General features: G+C 36.9%; 1 protein-coding gene across 2 annotated transcripts in view; it reads left to right on the top strand.

Moving 5' to 3' along the window:
• Positions 1 to 15,398, top strand: part of Rad23b (RAD23 nucleotide excision repair protein B) — a 42,908-nt gene extending 27,510 nt beyond the window's left edge. The window contains exons 6-10 of one of the 2 annotated variants that reach the window (XM_087183593.1): positions 3,740 to 3,867; positions 6,942 to 7,077; positions 10,369 to 10,496; positions 11,488 to 11,658; positions 13,727 to 15,398. In XM_087183593.1, coding sequence (XP_087039719.1) covers positions 3,740 to 3,867; positions 6,942 to 7,077; positions 10,369 to 10,496; positions 11,488 to 11,658; positions 13,727 to 13,840 — 677 coding nt within the window. In that variant the 3' untranslated portion in view covers positions 13,841 to 15,398. The remainder of the gene's footprint in view (positions 1 to 3,739; positions 3,868 to 6,941; positions 7,078 to 10,368; positions 10,497 to 11,487; positions 11,659 to 13,726) is intronic. The other variant, XM_004848165.4, reaches the window with a different exon arrangement.
• Positions 15,399 to 17,117: the final 1,719 nt, after the last annotated feature.

Below are 17,117 nucleotides of genomic sequence, written 5' to 3'. Positions count from 1 at the left end.
ATAACTAACTCAGGGTCCCACAAGAATTACCTTAGTCCCTTCTTAGCCAGTGCCCCCCCGTAACTCAACCATCTTGCAATAGACCTCTTGTTTTCCAATAGTTTTTATTCTCTTTGCTTTTTAAAGAGCCTTGACAGCTGATTCAAAAATTGATGTGAGAGAGCAAATATCCAAGAATAGCCACTACACAGCTGAAGAAAAAGATACAGCTGCCTACGATGATAAGTATAAATCCCGTAACATAGGATCAAGCTAAAAAATGTCAGAGACAAATGCACACACTTTATAAACAGCCAAAACTAAATGATACATGATTAAACTATTAGAACAATAGGGGGAAATCAAGCAGGCCTCACTTCTTTTTTTTTTTTTCCCATTAAGTTTATTGGTACATTTTAGGTATAAAATACAGTTACATTCATCATTGGGATCTTATACCTTTACATGAGTATCTTGGTTCTTATTTTTTTCCCCTTCCCCTGCCCTCCCTTCACCCCTTCCACCCTTCCCTTTTTTTTTTTTTTTTGGTACCGGGGATCGAACTTGGGACCTTGCGCTTGCGAGGCAGGTGCCGGAACCACTGAGCTAAATCCCCGGCCCCTACTCTTCCCTATTTGCAAAGACTTTGTTTCCATTTTTTTCCTTTTCTCATATTTTTTCTTTTCCCTTCTTTCCTTTCCCCTACCCCTCCCACTTCCCCTACTCCTTTAGAACTTTTCTTCCTATTACATGATATCAATTATACATTTTTTAAATTACATTATCAAGATCTAGAAGACATTACTACAGAATTCAAAAGGATATATAGAAAGCATATTACAAAAATCTTTTTGAAATAAATTTGACAACTTCTAAGAAGTACCTTGGAAGACAAATTAATGAAACTAACTCTGGAGGAAATATAAAATTTGAATAGCACCTATTAAAAACAGTACATTCCTAGCTTGAAAACCTACCTATGTGACAACAACAGGCTCATATACATTTTAACTGATAAATTATATCCAACATTTACAGCAGAAAAAAGAAGGAACACTTCTCCCCTCATTTTAGGAAATCAACATTGTGCTAATCCTAAAACTGGATGAAGATAATAGAAGAAAAAAGTATGAACATAGAAATTTGTTTAACAAAACAAACTATTTGAAGTCAGATCTGACAGTGTGTAGAAAGTGGTTTTATTATAGGGATGGCAGTGTTGGTTCAGCATTGGAAGATCCACCCCCAAAAGCCATCATTTTAACAGAGGAAAGGAAAAAGCCATATGATCCTGTCACTAGTTGGAGAAAAATTATTGGACTAAATTCTATAGCTGTGCATGGTAAAAGCTATCACGAGACTAAAAGTAGAACAGAACCTTCTCAACAGATGAAACACATGTACTCCATACTTCCAGTAAAAACGCCTTATGTAAGTAGAGAAGATACAATGCTTTCTCCCTAAGGTAGGGAACAAAGGCAGATATGTTTATTCTTCATCTTTCCATTAAACTTTGAAACATAGGCTCAAACCAAAATAGTCTGGCAATAAAATGACACAATTAGGATAGGATTGGCAAGGTAGAAGTAAAATCTTTAAATGTAGATGAAATGATCTTCTACAGAGAAAGTACTAGAAATCTCTAGGAGCCCCTAGAACTTGTATTTGAATTTAGCAGGATTAGAAAACGCAAGGTATATATAAAAATTCAGGTCTGTGTATACTTGCTATAAATGAAGAATTGGATATTGAAATTTAAAAGTTAGGAGTACAAAGGACCTAGAAAAGTTTAAAATAAAAAACTGTTGGAAGACGTTTATTACCTAATTTTAAGACTTCTTCTAAAGCTACAATAATCAAGGCAGTGTTGGTGTCAGGAAAACATATAGATCAGGCCTCACTTCTTAAAGACCCACTGCCTCATATCACCACACTGGCACCAGCTCTCCAACACTTGAATCCCTGAGAGAACAAACCACATCCATATTTAGGTACTGTACCTTTTAAATATCTCTGTTTTTGAAAGTTCAGTAGGAAAAATCTTTTATTAAATAAATAGTAAAATTTACGCAAAATGGAATGGTCCCCTGCACAGATGAATCTGGGTTCAGATGGGGGGGAAAGGAAAAATAAATAGCAAATCATGATAAATGATACTGAGAAAACCAGAGAACTTCATAAAGAAAACAGGGTACTTAGCAAGTTTAGGCAATACTTCCTGACACTGCAGCTTTAAATTTAGAAGAACCTGGCCATCTGGAGACAGCTGGCGTGAGTGGAGGGCCTGGGCAGGGAAAGGTGTGACTTGTTGAGTAGGTCAGAGAGGAGTGTGATAGGAGACATGGATTGGAAGCTTCAAACGAGGTGAAGTTTTCCTTCTTAAATGGCTAAAGAATGAGTTGTAGGTGGGGGAAGAGCGGCAGTCCCAATCCAGAGATTGCTGTGGGCTAGTCTTGAGAGATGGCAGTGTTCACAGGAGCTAGATGGGTTTGGGACATAATTTAGAGGTGGGACCTACCAGATACACTGGTAGATTGAATGTGGAAGGGGGAGGGGGGAATTAAAATCGGTGGTTTCTGGTTAAAAACCTGGATGAATAGGGATACTATTTATTGAAAGAGAAGAGAGAGACAACAGGAGGGACATTTGAGGGCAAATCTCTTGAGTGGAGTGTGAGGAAATGGGCACAGCATATGTGGAAAGCTGTGGCTGTGGAGGGAAGAGAGTGGACAAACGGACCAGTTCCTGAAAGATGGAGACCTCCTTTCCTTTCTCCTTTTTTTGGAGTGTTTTTGTTTCTGTATTTTCAGAGGGGCTCTCACTGTGTTGCCCAAGCTGGTCTCAAACTCCTGGACTCAAGTGATCCTCCCACCTCCATCTATCTCCTGAGTGCTGAGATTATAGGTGTAGACAATGGAGCCTGGCTTTCAGTTGTGCCTATGAAACATACTCATTTTCTGTTGTTACTACAGTAAGTTATCACAAAAAGCCAGGTGTGGTGACACTTGTAATCCCAGCACTTGGGAGCCTGAGGCAGGATTGCTGGGAGTTCAAGGTCAGCCTGGACTACATAGCAAGACCCTGTCTCAAAAAAACAAAATAAAACCAAAAAAAAAAAAATTTACAATAAGTTACCACAGACTTACTTGGTATAAAACAACAGGCTCAGTGTCTTAAGGTGTTGTAGGTTAGAAGTCTGACAAAAGACTCACTGGCTAATCAAAGGCTCAGCGGGACTACGTTCTTTCTGGAGACTAGGAGAGAATCCATTTCCTTGACCTCTCCCAGCTTCTTGAGGCTTCCCTTATACCTTGGCTCTTGGTCCCTTTCTTCTTCAAAGGCAGCAGCACAGCTTCTCTGGTTGTGCTTTTGTCCTCTGATCCTCTCTGGCACTCTCATCTGCCTGCCTCCCTCTTCTATTTTTAAGGACTCTTGTGATGACATTGAGAGCCTACTCAGAAAGTCCAGGATCAGTGTCCTATCTGAAAGTCGGCTGATTAACAACCTCACTTTCATACAGTAAAGCTTCACTTCCCCTTTGCCATATAATCTAACAAATTTGTAGATTAAAGGCATGAGGGCATGGGCGTCTTTGGGGGACCATTATTCTCCCTACTACACGCATGTAGTAATTTAGATTTTAATTGTCTTGATGACTTAACACAATAGCATCTGAAATATTATAGACTTATATGCAGTAAAGAAATGAATAGAGAATGTTTATTAAAAGTTCCTATCCTTTCTCTTCCCCCATTTTTAGTGACAGGTCAGTCTTATGAGAATATGGTAACTGAGATCATGTCTATGGGCTATGAACGAGAGCAAGTAATTGCAGCCCTGAGAGCCAGTTTCAACAACCCTGACAGAGCAGTGGAGTATCTTTTAATGGTGAGAAACCTATTTTACTTTTCTTCCTTCTACTGAAGATCAAAATCTCAAAAAAAAAAACAAAACAAAACATATTTTAAAGGAAGAGTATGCTAGATAATTTATATGTGCTTTTTTTCTTAGAATGTTAACATTTTGCATTGATAAAATACCTCCTGTTCTATAAGATTCTGCTGTGATTTTAGTTAGAAAACATGGCTAAGCCAGGGATTTAGCTCAGTGGTTCTGTCACCTGCCTCACAAATGCAAGGACCCAAGTTCTATCCCCGGTACCAAAAAAAGAAAGAAAACATGGCTAAGTAAATTACAGAATTGACTATCTAATTGAGTAGTGCCTTATACTCCATTTGTATGTTGGTTGTGAGGACATGTTTTTAAAATAATGGGCCAGTATTTAAGTAGCTTTTTAGCTGCACTATGATCTGGTACCCCAGAGCAAATTTTACTTGTTTGTACTGTATAAATTTTTGTAATTAATTGCCATCTTCAGAAATCTGGGAAAATTCATGTAAGAATTTTGATTTCTGGTTTCTCTGGACAGGTTTCATCCCAGATTTTCCTGAGCAGTTGAGGAAAAGATTTAGATCATAAACTCTTTAATTCACTTGCCTCACATTCATTCCTGATCTCATATCATGCTTATGATTTCTTATTTTTCAAATTGAGGATTGATCCCAAGGCCTTGAGCATGCTAGGCAAGTACCCTACCATTGAGCTGATGTCCAACCCTTTTTAAAATTTTGTTTTGAGAGTTGAGTCTCAGTAAGTTCCCCAGTCTGGCCTTAGACTTGCTTTCCTTTTGCCTCAGACTCTGGGGTTTATGGTACATCTCATGTGTAATACTCCTTGCCTGATTCTGTTGACCTTTGGATTTGTTAACTTGTCAGTAACAGTTAAACTTCTGAATAGTGGGGGGCGGGGGGCAGGGTAAAGGTTTTTGATAAATAACTTGTGAACATTGAAGTCCTTGGCATTTTATTAACACGAAAGTCTGCAAGTTGCACAAATGTGCTTTACAGTCTAAACTACCACAATATTGGAATAATGCTGGATTAATCCTTTTTAGTCTTAAATTTTTGTTCCATAATTATCTTTGGTATTCTTGGACTATCTAAGTCTGAATTGCTCCGAAGATAATCTTAGCCATGATCCTGATTCTTTGGAAAATACTGTACAGTCAATAGTGTAACTCATTCCTTTATTTCTTGGTTGCATTTCTGTTAGAAACTCCTTTTCATTAGCCAGATAGCTTCAGGGGCCCCTTAGTCAGAGCCAAATCACTGCTTTGCCTCCACTGATTATTTCCCTATGCATTGGCATGTGAGAGTCTTGGCATATACAATTTACCTGTTTGAATTGACTTTTCCATTATCCTCTTGGGTATTGTCTTTAAATTCTAGCCGCTGATTTATGTATCTTTTTGTAATTGAAAAATCATTGGGTTGATGGTTGTGGATCACTTTAGGGGGGACTTCATAGCCCCAGAGTCTGTAATAAAGTATTGCCTTTCCTTTCATGGAATGGCTTTAATTTATACCTGATTAGAATTCTGTGTAGTATCAGATCTTTCTAATGTATGTGAATTTTAAGGAATAGAGGAATCACTTTTCCAAAGTTGAATTTTAAAACTGCTGCATAGCATCAAATATAATTACATAAACAGATGAGAGATGAGTTCAGGAAACAGTTTAAATTGTATTTTTGTTATAATTACTATGTCATGGACTGAACAGGGGCCTATGATAAGCTGTTACTAGCTAACATACAAGTGCAGGTGAATGGGTGGAAAGAAGTATTGGTCATTTATACCTAATAGAAGGCTATATACTCTGTGTGAGAATGAGAGGTAGATCTGTAGCAGTGTTGACTGACTTTTTAGTTTAACAAACCTGTTGGAAAATTTGATGGAAGCCCTGGCCCTTAAATCTGCACTTAATCAGCACACTTAGTGATTTCTCCTCTGAGGACTCGAATTGGTAACTTCTCTTAAACACTTGTTCCCCAAGCCTGCAGTGACTTCTAATGCAGGTAGCCATCACCCTTCATTCTTTATATGTTTATGAGTTTGCCTTGTAGTTTATTAGAAAATGGAAGCATTTACCATTTTTTATTCAGTTGTAATATCTCCTTTCTCCTTTCAATATCTAAGAACTTGATAAAGACTTTAATAGTTGTAACTAAAAGCTTTATAAATCATGTGCATCAAAATTGGGGGTCCTGAAAGTCTTAGTGTGATTTCAGGCTATAGTAACTTCAGAAGATACATGCATTAAACATACCAAAAAATCACCTAAAAGTTAAATTATTTAAATTTCTATTTTGTGAATTTAAAAAATTCATTTTATTTTTTTAGTGACATTTTTTGGGCCACACTTTCTCAGAACCATGGTTCTAAAAGGATGACAGAGATCTTCTTGCTTGGCCACTATGGTAACCTGATCTTTGTCATTCCACTTTTTTCCAGGAGTCATTTCAAAACTGTCATCATCTTTTTTGCTTGTCTTAAGGCTAGGGTAACAAATGCAGCCCTTTGTATCATGGAACAGTAGCTGATGAAAGTTTCTAAGAAATTCAAAAAATCAGCTAGAGCAACATGTAGCTCAAAACCTTGATTATGTTTAATTTTAATGAGATATGTATTAACATTTAACATTTTGAGTGGCTAGTGGGTATCTTATTGTACGGTGCACATAACTAGAAAAAATTTCCATTACCATGGAAATTTCTGTTGGAAGTTACGTTAGAGTATTGGAGTACTACAACACATACAGACCATTTTTGAGTACATGTGGTTTAAAATCCTTTACTTTCTTTTTCTGAGTCCGGGTCTTGGTGTGTAGTCCAGGCTGGCCTGGAACTCGTGGTAATCCTCCTGCCTCAGCCTTCTGAGTGCTGGGATTACAGGTGTGTGCAACTGCCTGGCTAAAATTCTTTACTTTTAATTGAAGTAGACATCTGTTCTATACTTAAGGAAATTAGGAATATTAACTAGACTATAAATCTGTTACTGTGTATGTATTATTTAGCTAATTTTACTTGATGATATGTCTTAAAACTTGGAAATTGTGTTGTAGGGAATCCCTGGAGATAGAGAAAGTCAGGCTGTGGTTGACCCTCCTCAAGCAGCTAGTACTGGGGCGCCTCAGTCCTCCGCGGTGGCTGCAGCTGCAGCGACTACTACAGCAGCTACTACAACAACAAGTTCTGGAGGTAAAGTAGCATCTTTTGGGTGGGTAGGAACATTCGGATAACTCTTAACAGAAGTTTTGGGTTCAGTAGTGTTAAAGAAGAACTCAAAAGAAATTCTACCAAGTGAATATAAAAGGTATCCTTGCTTATATTAAACATCAGTGCTTCAGTTTTGCCTAAGAGCATATTCTTTTGAGTATCTAAAAGATACATTCCATTTCGTATTAAATGTTAACATTCTGAAAGTATTCAGAATGTTTGGCTATGTTGAATATGTACAGTTTCAAAGCCAGAAAGATCTTAGTAGTTACTGTACAACCAGGGAAATTAAACCCTGAGGGATTTAAAATCCTGTATCCACAGAGGGAAGAAAAGCTTGAATTCAAATCTTCTTGATGGTCAGTATTCAGAGTTCCATTGCCATGGATTTGACTCCAGCACCAAGCCTGGAACCTGTAATGAGCCCAGGAATTGTTCTCCTTCATTCTTTAAGTGTACTGTTAAAGTAATTTGTTTTGTTTGGTACCGAGGATTGAACTCAGGACCTTCCACTTAGGAAGCAGGCAGCAGCATCACTGAGCTAAATCCCTGGTGGAAGAGCCTCTTTTGATTTTGTTTGTTTGGTGTGGGGAGGTTGGTACTGGGGATCAAGCTCAGGACCTTGGCACTTGTGAGGCAGGCGGTGGCACCACTGAGCTAAATCCCTGGCCCTAAGTAATTTATAGACTGTAAAGTTTTGAAGAGGTCATTCTTTATTGTGTTTCCTACTGTTCATTATAGAAGCCAGCTCTGGCTGATGAAAATCCCTAAGTACTTTGTGTAGTCTCCCAGAGGATGAGTTGCCTTTTGTTTGTTGGTGTCGTGCATGGGAGTGGAAAGAGCAAGTCACTGCTCTAGTTCAGATTTGGAGTGTTGTCTCATTTAGTGAGCCCTCAGTCTTTGACTCTCATTTTCTTCATTTTTAAGACTAATGATAACATGTAAGAGTTGTCATTACTTTGCAAATTAACACGTTCACAATGGGGCTATAATTGGTATGTCTCGTCAGGCAACTCTGATTTGGTACATGCATGGGATAGTGGTTCAAGCTGTGTTAAATACAAGTACATTGAGATGCCATCTTAAAAGAATGGCTGTTATCAAAAAATCTCATAACAGATGCTGGCGAGGATGTGGGGGAAAGACATCATTGGTGGGAATGTAAACTAATACAACTACTATGAAAGTCAGTGTGGAGATTCCTCAAAAAACTCAAAATAAGTAGGCCAGGTGTGGTGGTGCACACCTGTAATCCCAGCATTCAAGAGGCTGAGGCAGGATGATCAGCATAACTTCGAAGCTAGCCTGAACTACATAGTGAGATCCTGTTTCAAAAAACAAGCAACAAAAAAAAAAACTAAAAATAAAAATTCCATTTGACCCAGCTATCGCCCTTGTAGGTATCTTTCCAAAAGAGTTAAAACCATATTACAATGACACATGCATACCCATGTTTATAGCAGCACATTTATAACAGCTACATCTTTGAAATACAGAAAATGTATTTATACATAATAGAGTGAGTACTACTCTACCATAAAGATAAACTTGAAGCATTCATAGGTTAATTGGATGTGACTTGAAAACATACTGTTAAGTGAAGTAGATCAGACACAAGCTTAAATATCTCATGGTTTCTCTTATATAAGAAACTCAAAAATACAAATAAATATACATGTATATTTATAGTGGTTTTTTGGGGTTTTTTTTTTTTGGTACCAGGGATCGAACTTGGGTCCTTGCCACTTGCGCAGCAGGCGGCGAAACCACTGAGCTAAATCCCCGGCCCCACATGTATATATATGTATATATACACACAGAACAAAATAGAAGATAAGTAGGAAGAAGTTCAAGTAATACCACAAATTACCTGTTTTTTTGTTTTAGAAATAATACACCAGTTTTATTTATACTGCTAGCTTCTTAGTTCATGGAAAAGAAAGTTTTGTGCTATTACGTTTCTTCTTTGTAAGAATCATTTTTTGTCTGTCTTGTACTCTGAATAACCACTTTGAAGATGATATACAATATATTAACTTGTTACTCTTTTTTGTTACGAAATTTCATTTTATTTTTTATAAAATTTTTTAAAATATTCTGAGAAAAGAATTGTCATTACTCAAAGTTTTAGTTATAACCAAACAAGCAGCAGCATCCTAAAAATATCACATTTGTTGTTTTAATTTATTATATATTAAAGGGATTTAGACTGAAGAGTTGGATGTATTAATACTAGATTGTCTTGCAGCTTATATCAAGTTTTTATGACCGCAAATATTTGGATTTTAATGGTAATAACCAAAGTCTTTTTCCAGTGGCAATTAAGCTTATATTAAAATTCCACCTGACCTCTTAACTTTTACGCAGGAAGTATCTTTCTCTCACTGTGGATTAGCATTTCTTTCCCCGGAATTCAAGATCAGATTGCGTTTTTTTGAGCGTTTTTGGTTGTACAGTCATGTGCACATAGCAACATTTCCGTCAACAACTGTGATCCCGTAAGATTATGTTGCCTACTTATGCCATGACCGTCATAGTTTATATAAGTACAGTGTGTGATGTTCACACAGTGACAGAATCACCTAACATGTTTCTCAGAATTTATTCCATCCTTAAGTGCTGTGCTACATGACCCTATTATAAAGTAACTGGGGGTGTTGCTTGTATTTGTTTTACATCTTGTTATATATCTTTCATAGGAACTTGTGAGCAACTGGAACCACTTTAAATACTTTTTATTTTGATAGAACACATGAAGGCCCAAATTCTTAGTATTTTGGTATAGTAGTACTCAGGGCATTTGTAGGAAAGCTTGGTCCTTACTTACAGTGTTCTTCATGCTTCACTTTTATTAATAGGAATAAATTTTCATGTTGACTGAGAAAGACATGTATCATATGTTTCTCTAACATGTGAAGTACAGTAAAGAAGCAAATATAGAAGGGAAACTGTTAGGGAAGAGGAAGGGAGTGGGGAGAGAGTACAAGGCGTGGCAATGGTGTAGATGTGATCAAAGTATTTATGCATACATGGAAGTGCCACAGTGAAACCCAGTCTTCTGTGAAATTGATAGGCACTAATAAGAATTTCTATAAATTGGAGGAAAAGATTTGCCTATGTACACTTTGAAGATTTTGTCATTATTTAATTTGCTTGATTATGTCTGAGAACTCAATTCATTTTTTTCACTGGATTTGCTGTCTAAATGTATAATTTAGCCAGCCCTTTGTTATATCTACTCATTTTGTTTAAAAATGTTTGTGTGTATTTCAGGACATCCTCTTGAGTTTTTACGGAATCAGCCTCAGTTTCAACAAATGAGACAAATTATCCAACAGAATCCTTCCCTGCTTCCAGCATTGCTACAACAGATAGGTCGAGAGAATCCTCAATTACTACAGGTAATAACTTAATGTTAACTTTGAAAGTAAGACTAGAATGTAACATTTTGAAAAGGTTCACAAACATCCTTTTCCCTCTTTACTCACTCTTTGAGACTGGCTAGACCATAATCCAAGCTACACTGAGTAGCATATTATTTTTCAGAAGGTGTGCTGAAAAGTGTTGGGGTATAAAGATTAATTTAAGTTGGTCATATAAGTTTGGGGATCACTTTATATATTCTTTTTGAAGATTCCCAGTGCACATAGACATACTTGAGAATCTGAGAAGCTGTTTAACAGAGAAACTGCTTAACTTTGTAAATCACTTTTCATAAATTTATTACCATTGGGGCACTGCCTCTTAAAAAAATACAGTCGTTGGGCTGAGCATGGTGGTAACCTGGCTGTAAACCAAGCACTTGGGAAGCTGAGGCAGGAGGATCACCAAGAGTTCAAGGCCAGCCTAAAGTACATAATGATACTCTCAAAACCATCCCCCACCCCCCCCCCACAAAAAAAAAACAATAGCTGAGGGCTTATTTAATGCTCAGATCAGGAAGTATTTGAGTTTTGTACAGCATTGTACTGCCTTCTAGTAAATATAAATATATATATATATATCAAGAATAAATTGCTAGACATGGTGGCACATGCCTATAATCTCAACACTTGGGAAGCTGAGGAGGATCATCATGAGTTTGAGGCCAGCCTGGACTACATAAGCAAGACCCTGTCTCAAAATAACAAAAAATAAATCTGTCTCAGGTTGCAGTTCCAAAGTAGTTTTTAAACATTGATTTTTATGAGGGGGACATTCACAAAAGAATTTGAATTCACTTTACTGTTTACCTTACTCAAAATAATGAGTTTCTTTAATAGTATGCAAGAAATTGCTCTAAAATATTACAGGTGCAGAGTTACAGCCTTTTATTTGTATTTAAAATTGCTGTTTTCCTTAAGATGGTTAATGTCAGTGTGTTGATCTCCTCTGTCCTTCGCATTCCCACAGCAAATTAGCCAACACCAGGAGCATTTTATTCAGATGTTAAATGAACCAGTTCAGGAAGCTGGTAGTCAAGGAGGAGGTGGCGGAGGCGGCAGTGGCGGAATTGCAGAAGCTGGAAGTGGGCATATGAACTACATCCAAGTAACACCTCAGGAAAAAGAAGCTATAGAAAGGGTGAGTTTACGTAAAACTAAAAATATATTTTTTTAGTCCCTCTAGCAACATTTCACACACTTGGTGGTCACATGGGGTAGTTGCTTCCCTGGGGTTCACTGGAGAAAGTTCTGTTGCACAGAGCCAAATAGAGCCCTGCTCTTTCACCTTGCCCTTTGCCCTTTGTCCTGCCCACAGGACTAGCAGAAAGGGCCTTTCTTGCATGGGACAGGTGTGCAAATATTTGAAAACTAAAATTTTCATTGATGTTTTAAAATTCATGGAAAAATACAGAAGTATATACCCAATTATAACTTACTTAGTTCTTACATTTCAAATTTTACTTCACTGTTGTCACTGAAGTGTAAAATAAGTATATTTATGAATCATGTAAGAATTATGTAATGTAAACATCAGATTTCAGCTATCCCAATTGTCCATTTTTACTAGGTTGGCCAGCATAGATCATGGCACTTTAGTAACCTAGGTTTTTGTTTTTTGGTTTTGGGGGAGGTTTTTTGTTTTGTTTTGTTTTGTACAGGGGATCAAACTTGAAACCTTGGTGCTTGCAAGTTAGGTGGTGGAACCATTGAGCTAAATCCCCAGCCCATAACCTAGTATTTTGGGATTTTTTTTTTGGGTGGGGGTGCCGGGGATCGAACTCGGGTCCTTGCGCTTGCGCAGCAGGCGGCAAAACCACTGAGCTAAATCCCTGGCCGTCATAACCTAGTTTTTAATGACACTGTCATTAGTTATTTAATTTCTCCCTCATTTTTAACATCAGTAAACAAGAAATTATAGAATTTATAATGTTCCACAAGTTAGGTCTAGTTAGGTTACAGTGTTGAATTTCTTGGTGTTCTGTATAATTTTATCTATTTTTGAAAGTGGTTGTGTTGAAATCTCCCACCTATTATCATTGAATTGGCAGTTTCTTCCTGTGATACTATCAGTTTTTGTTGCCTGTATTTAGGGGCTCTCTATACATGTTTAGAATTGTTTGTTTCTTCCTGGCTTTTGCGGGGAGCAGTCAGAAAATATACTTTGTCACTAATAATTTAAAAATCTGTTTTGTCTAATGTAACTACTGTATCTCGCTTCTGGTTATTGCTTGTGTGTTGTATATCTTCTTCCATTATTTTGAACATACTTGAATCTAACATGTGTCTTATAGAAGCATGTAGTAGGATAATGCCCTCTAGTTTAGCAATTGATCTTTTACTTCAGTTATCCTAGCTTTGATTTGGACAAGACTTAAACTCATTTTTAGTTTCTTCTTTCATGAATGAACATTTACTTGTGCTGAACTGGAATTTTGCCTGGTTTGTAAGTCATTTTTAAGTCCTGACACAAGGTGATTGAGACACTTTAGGAGGGTGTTCATACATAGCATTTGATTGACAAGTAATAGTAGTACTAGTGCTGGGCATGGTGGTGCATACCATAATCCCACCGCTTAGAAGGCTGAGGTGGGAGGATCACCAAGTGTGTCAGACCAGCCTGAATGACAAAGCAAGACCTTGACTCACAGAACCAAAAAATAAAAGCAAGTGAATATTGAGCCACAGATGATTTTTAATAGACTAGGAAAATGAAATTTAAGTAGCTGGTATCACCATTTAAAATGCTTTAAGTATTGAACAGACAAAAATAAAACACCATGTCTTGATTTCAAAATATAGCATGTAATTGCCTAATAATTGATCATCTGTGTTTCTAGGATATACTATTGATTGAATAAGGCAGAGAGATTGAGAGTAATACTTGATCCATATGATAGACAAGAGTCGCTTTAACAAAGAAAACATTTACTTTCACAGATAGTTTTGTGTGGTTCACACTGTCCAGTGCTTTCATCCTTATCTTTACCCTTAAGAACTGAAATCTTTTGATTTACAATATTCTGTATTTCTGTAGGGCCCCTCCCTGCCCCCCAATCAAACTCAGGACCTTGTGCTTGTGAGGCAGGCACAGCACCACTGGCTAAATCCGCAGCCCAGGCTCATTTATTTTTAAACCAGGACAGTTAGCTACTAGTGAAAGTGCCATGATTGTGTGTTGAACTTACCTTTTCTTTCTTTTCTTTCAGTTAAAGGCATTAGGATTTCCTGAAGGACTTGTGATACAAGCATATTTTGCTTGTGAGAAGAATGAGAATTTGGCTGCCAATTTTCTTCTACAGCAGAACTTTGATGAAGATTGAAAGGGACTTTTTTGTATCTCACACTTCACACCAGTGCATTACACTAACTTTGTTCACTGGATTGTCTGGGATGACTTGGGTTCATATCCACAGTACTTGGTATATGATAGTAGATTGTTGGGGTGGGGTGGGAGGGATCTAGGATACAGGGCAGGGATAAATTACAGTGCATGTCTGCTTCAATTAGCAGATGCCGCAAATCCACACAGTGTGTAAAATATACAACCAAAAATCAGCTTTTGCAGGTCTTTATTTCTTCTATAAAACAGTAGGTGACTTTTCCTAGGTTTCACTCCTTTTAGTGTACTAGATCCAGAAATTTAGTGTAATGCCCTGCTTTATATTTCTTGACCTAACATTGGTTTCCAAACAAATTCTTGCTACCTAGAATTTATAGTCTCTGTTTCATGGCAACACTGGATAATGGCTTTTTGAAATTGAAAAGAATTTTGGAGCAACTTTAAACAGAAATGCCAAATTATCAATGGTCATTGTTGCTGCTTCACATAAGTATAAGATTAATGTGTAAGGAAGCCCATTCTTTCACGTTAAATACTTGGGGTGTGGGAGGGGAGAAAGCGAACTTTTTCTTAAATCAAAAATTATTACTACTATTTTATTCTTGATCATTGAATGTGAGACCCTTCTAACATGATTTGAGAAGCTGTACAAGTATAGGCAGTTATTTTCTTGTTTACATTTTTTGTTTTGGGAAAAAATTAGTAGGTGTCTAATTACTGTTTACTTCATTGTTATCTTGCAGTAAAAGATTTAAAACAACCATTGCATGTTTGCTTTTGATGTATCCCGTTGTTTAGCTCTTTGGGGGCCAATGGTGAAATGCAGCATTCGTTCTCTCTCCCCCTCTCCCTCTGTCCTCAGCAGAAGTGTGTTTATCAGCAAGTTAGTCAAACTGCTGCCTTTAAAACAAAAAAAAACAAAAAAAATACTCAGAATGCTGATTCGATTCAAAATTAATGCAAATGTTTCAAAACTGGGTTTCTGATACTTGTAAATGTTTTTCCTTTATTAGATAAGAGTGTTACCATTTAAGTCATTAGTATTATATTACTTTCAAAAAGAAGTGAATAGAACTATAAGCCGGCATCTTTTACTGCATTGAAAGATTGATGCATTCTCCTGGAAGGGTTGGGAGATGTGGCTGGGAAAGTACTTTGGAAAATGCACAATCAAGATATCTCGTGGCATATTAAAAGAAAACTCTTTAATAGTGGTGTTGGCTTTTATTTGGATTTTTTTTCATCTCAGTTTATTCTTTGGAGTCTCCATTGTTATTGTCATTTGATCATAAAGAGAGGGCAAATATCTGCTTGTTCAGTTTATCAAATCTATTTTCCTAAATATAAACAAGACTATTTAAAGAAATGATATTTTTTCTTACCATCTGATACTAAGAAGATGAATTTGCACAGATTTCTCCCTGCGTAACCTCTTGCAATATCCTTAGCAGTTTGGTGGTGACTCTAAGCTTTTACGTCACACACATAACTTGTCTCTTGTGAAAATAAATGAAACCATGATTTTCCTTCACAATGTACATGTCTGATTTTCATGTGTTTATTCCATAAACATGATAGGTTTTTGGACTTTGTATTACCTGTATGTTTTACAATGGATCGTGCATAATATCTCAGGAGAATAAAATGGGGATTTGTAAATCTTTCAAGGCAAAGCAATGAGTTGGGAAGAAGGGTGACATTTCTGGCCAAATAATGTAATACTCTAATTTATTTTATGGCAATCTATCTGCTACATTATTGCTCGTAACAATAAAAAACTAGCAATGAGAGGAAACAGCAGCCACTTCTTTTCTCTGGAAAGTGACAGCAGAAGTTGGTGACATGGAACTTTTGTCCTTGAACAACAAAGCTAGAATGATACTGATTATCAGAAGACCGCTTAGGCCAAGTTTTGGCCATTCTTTATATTACCTTGTTTATCTGCTTCTTGTTTATCAGCCAGCACACCATAAATTAAATGGGCTTTTTGCTGGGCTTTGTGCCTTTTGCTGTTACTGTTTAATTTATAAATAGTTTTGGTAAATCTCTTAATGTTAAGTGGCTATTTGACTTTGGAATTTTGTGTTTAAGGTCTACTGTCATCTATTTTTTGAATATTTTTATTGTTAGCTGTACTGTGGAAAATGCGAGGAAACCTGAGTATATTTGTAAAAGTCTTTGACATCCTCTAGTCAAATATTTCTTTTTATTGTTTAAAAATAACTGAAGTGTTCCACCATATAATTTTTTCCTGTACCAGATGACTAAGATTCTAGAGAATTGATTATAAAATATTTTCAATACATCCAACATTGCATTTCTCATTTTTTAAGTGATTCTCTCATAGAATCTTAGAGTGAAGAGCCAGGGATTTAGCTCAGTTGCACTGCGCCTGCCTTGCAAGCGCAAGGTTCTGAGTTCAATCCCCGGTATCCGGGAAAAAAAAAAATCTTACATTGAAAGTTGACAAAACTGTTTCTGTCACCTATTCGTTATTGATGAGTGATTGCATATAGGAGTTCAGGCACTAGCTTAATTTTATTGTGTCCTTGTTCTTTCCTCAGCCAGCACATCAACACAGAGGTGTGATACCTGGGTTTATAAAGGGTGTTAAAGATTGCAGAGCCGTCCCATTGTTTCGGCATGTCTTGTCTTACAGCAGCCAGGGAAGGCTGCAATAAACTATTTAACAAAAAAGCAATTTGAAAGAAAAAGTATTCATGTCCACTTCTGTTATGGTGGTTTCCCTAGCTGTAAGGTGTGGTTGCAGGTGTGCAATCCATTTTCTACTTTATTCTATACCAGAGGCAGGCAGACTTAGCACATGAACCAGATCTGGGCCCTTTGTAAAGTCCATGAGCTAAATGGTTTTAGAAAAACATTTTTTAAAAATTGAAACAGCAATACTTACTTACATTTTGTCTGTAGCTACTTTTGTGCTACAAAGTTTGCTGTTGAGTATGTTCAACACATTGTATGGCCTACAAAGTGTAATTACCATCCAGGCCTTTTCTGTAAAGGGCCACCGCTGTTCTGAACTGACTAGTCTACCATGTGTTAAGTTACATGATGCTTTTTATTCCCTTCTTGGCATTCTGAATCATGACTTACGGTTTTAGTTTGAGTTTGGTTTCCATGTTACTGAGAAACTAGCATCCCCAGTGTCTGGATGTACCAGCCGCCTGATATCTAAGTGATTACTTTGAAATTTACTCTTAGCTGTTGCTATTTCTTGTTCTTAGAGTAAGAATATGAAA

This window comes from Heterocephalus glaber, unplaced genomic scaffold (genome assembly GCF_053883595.1).
Source record: "Heterocephalus glaber isolate CG9 unplaced genomic scaffold, H.glaber_assembly_v1.0 deba00001481, whole genome shotgun sequence".
NCBI lineage: Eukaryota > Metazoa > Chordata > Mammalia > Rodentia > Bathyergidae > Heterocephalus > Heterocephalus glaber.
Note: the sequence above shows the minus strand (reverse complement) of the source record. Positions and strands in the feature narration are given on the sequence as shown.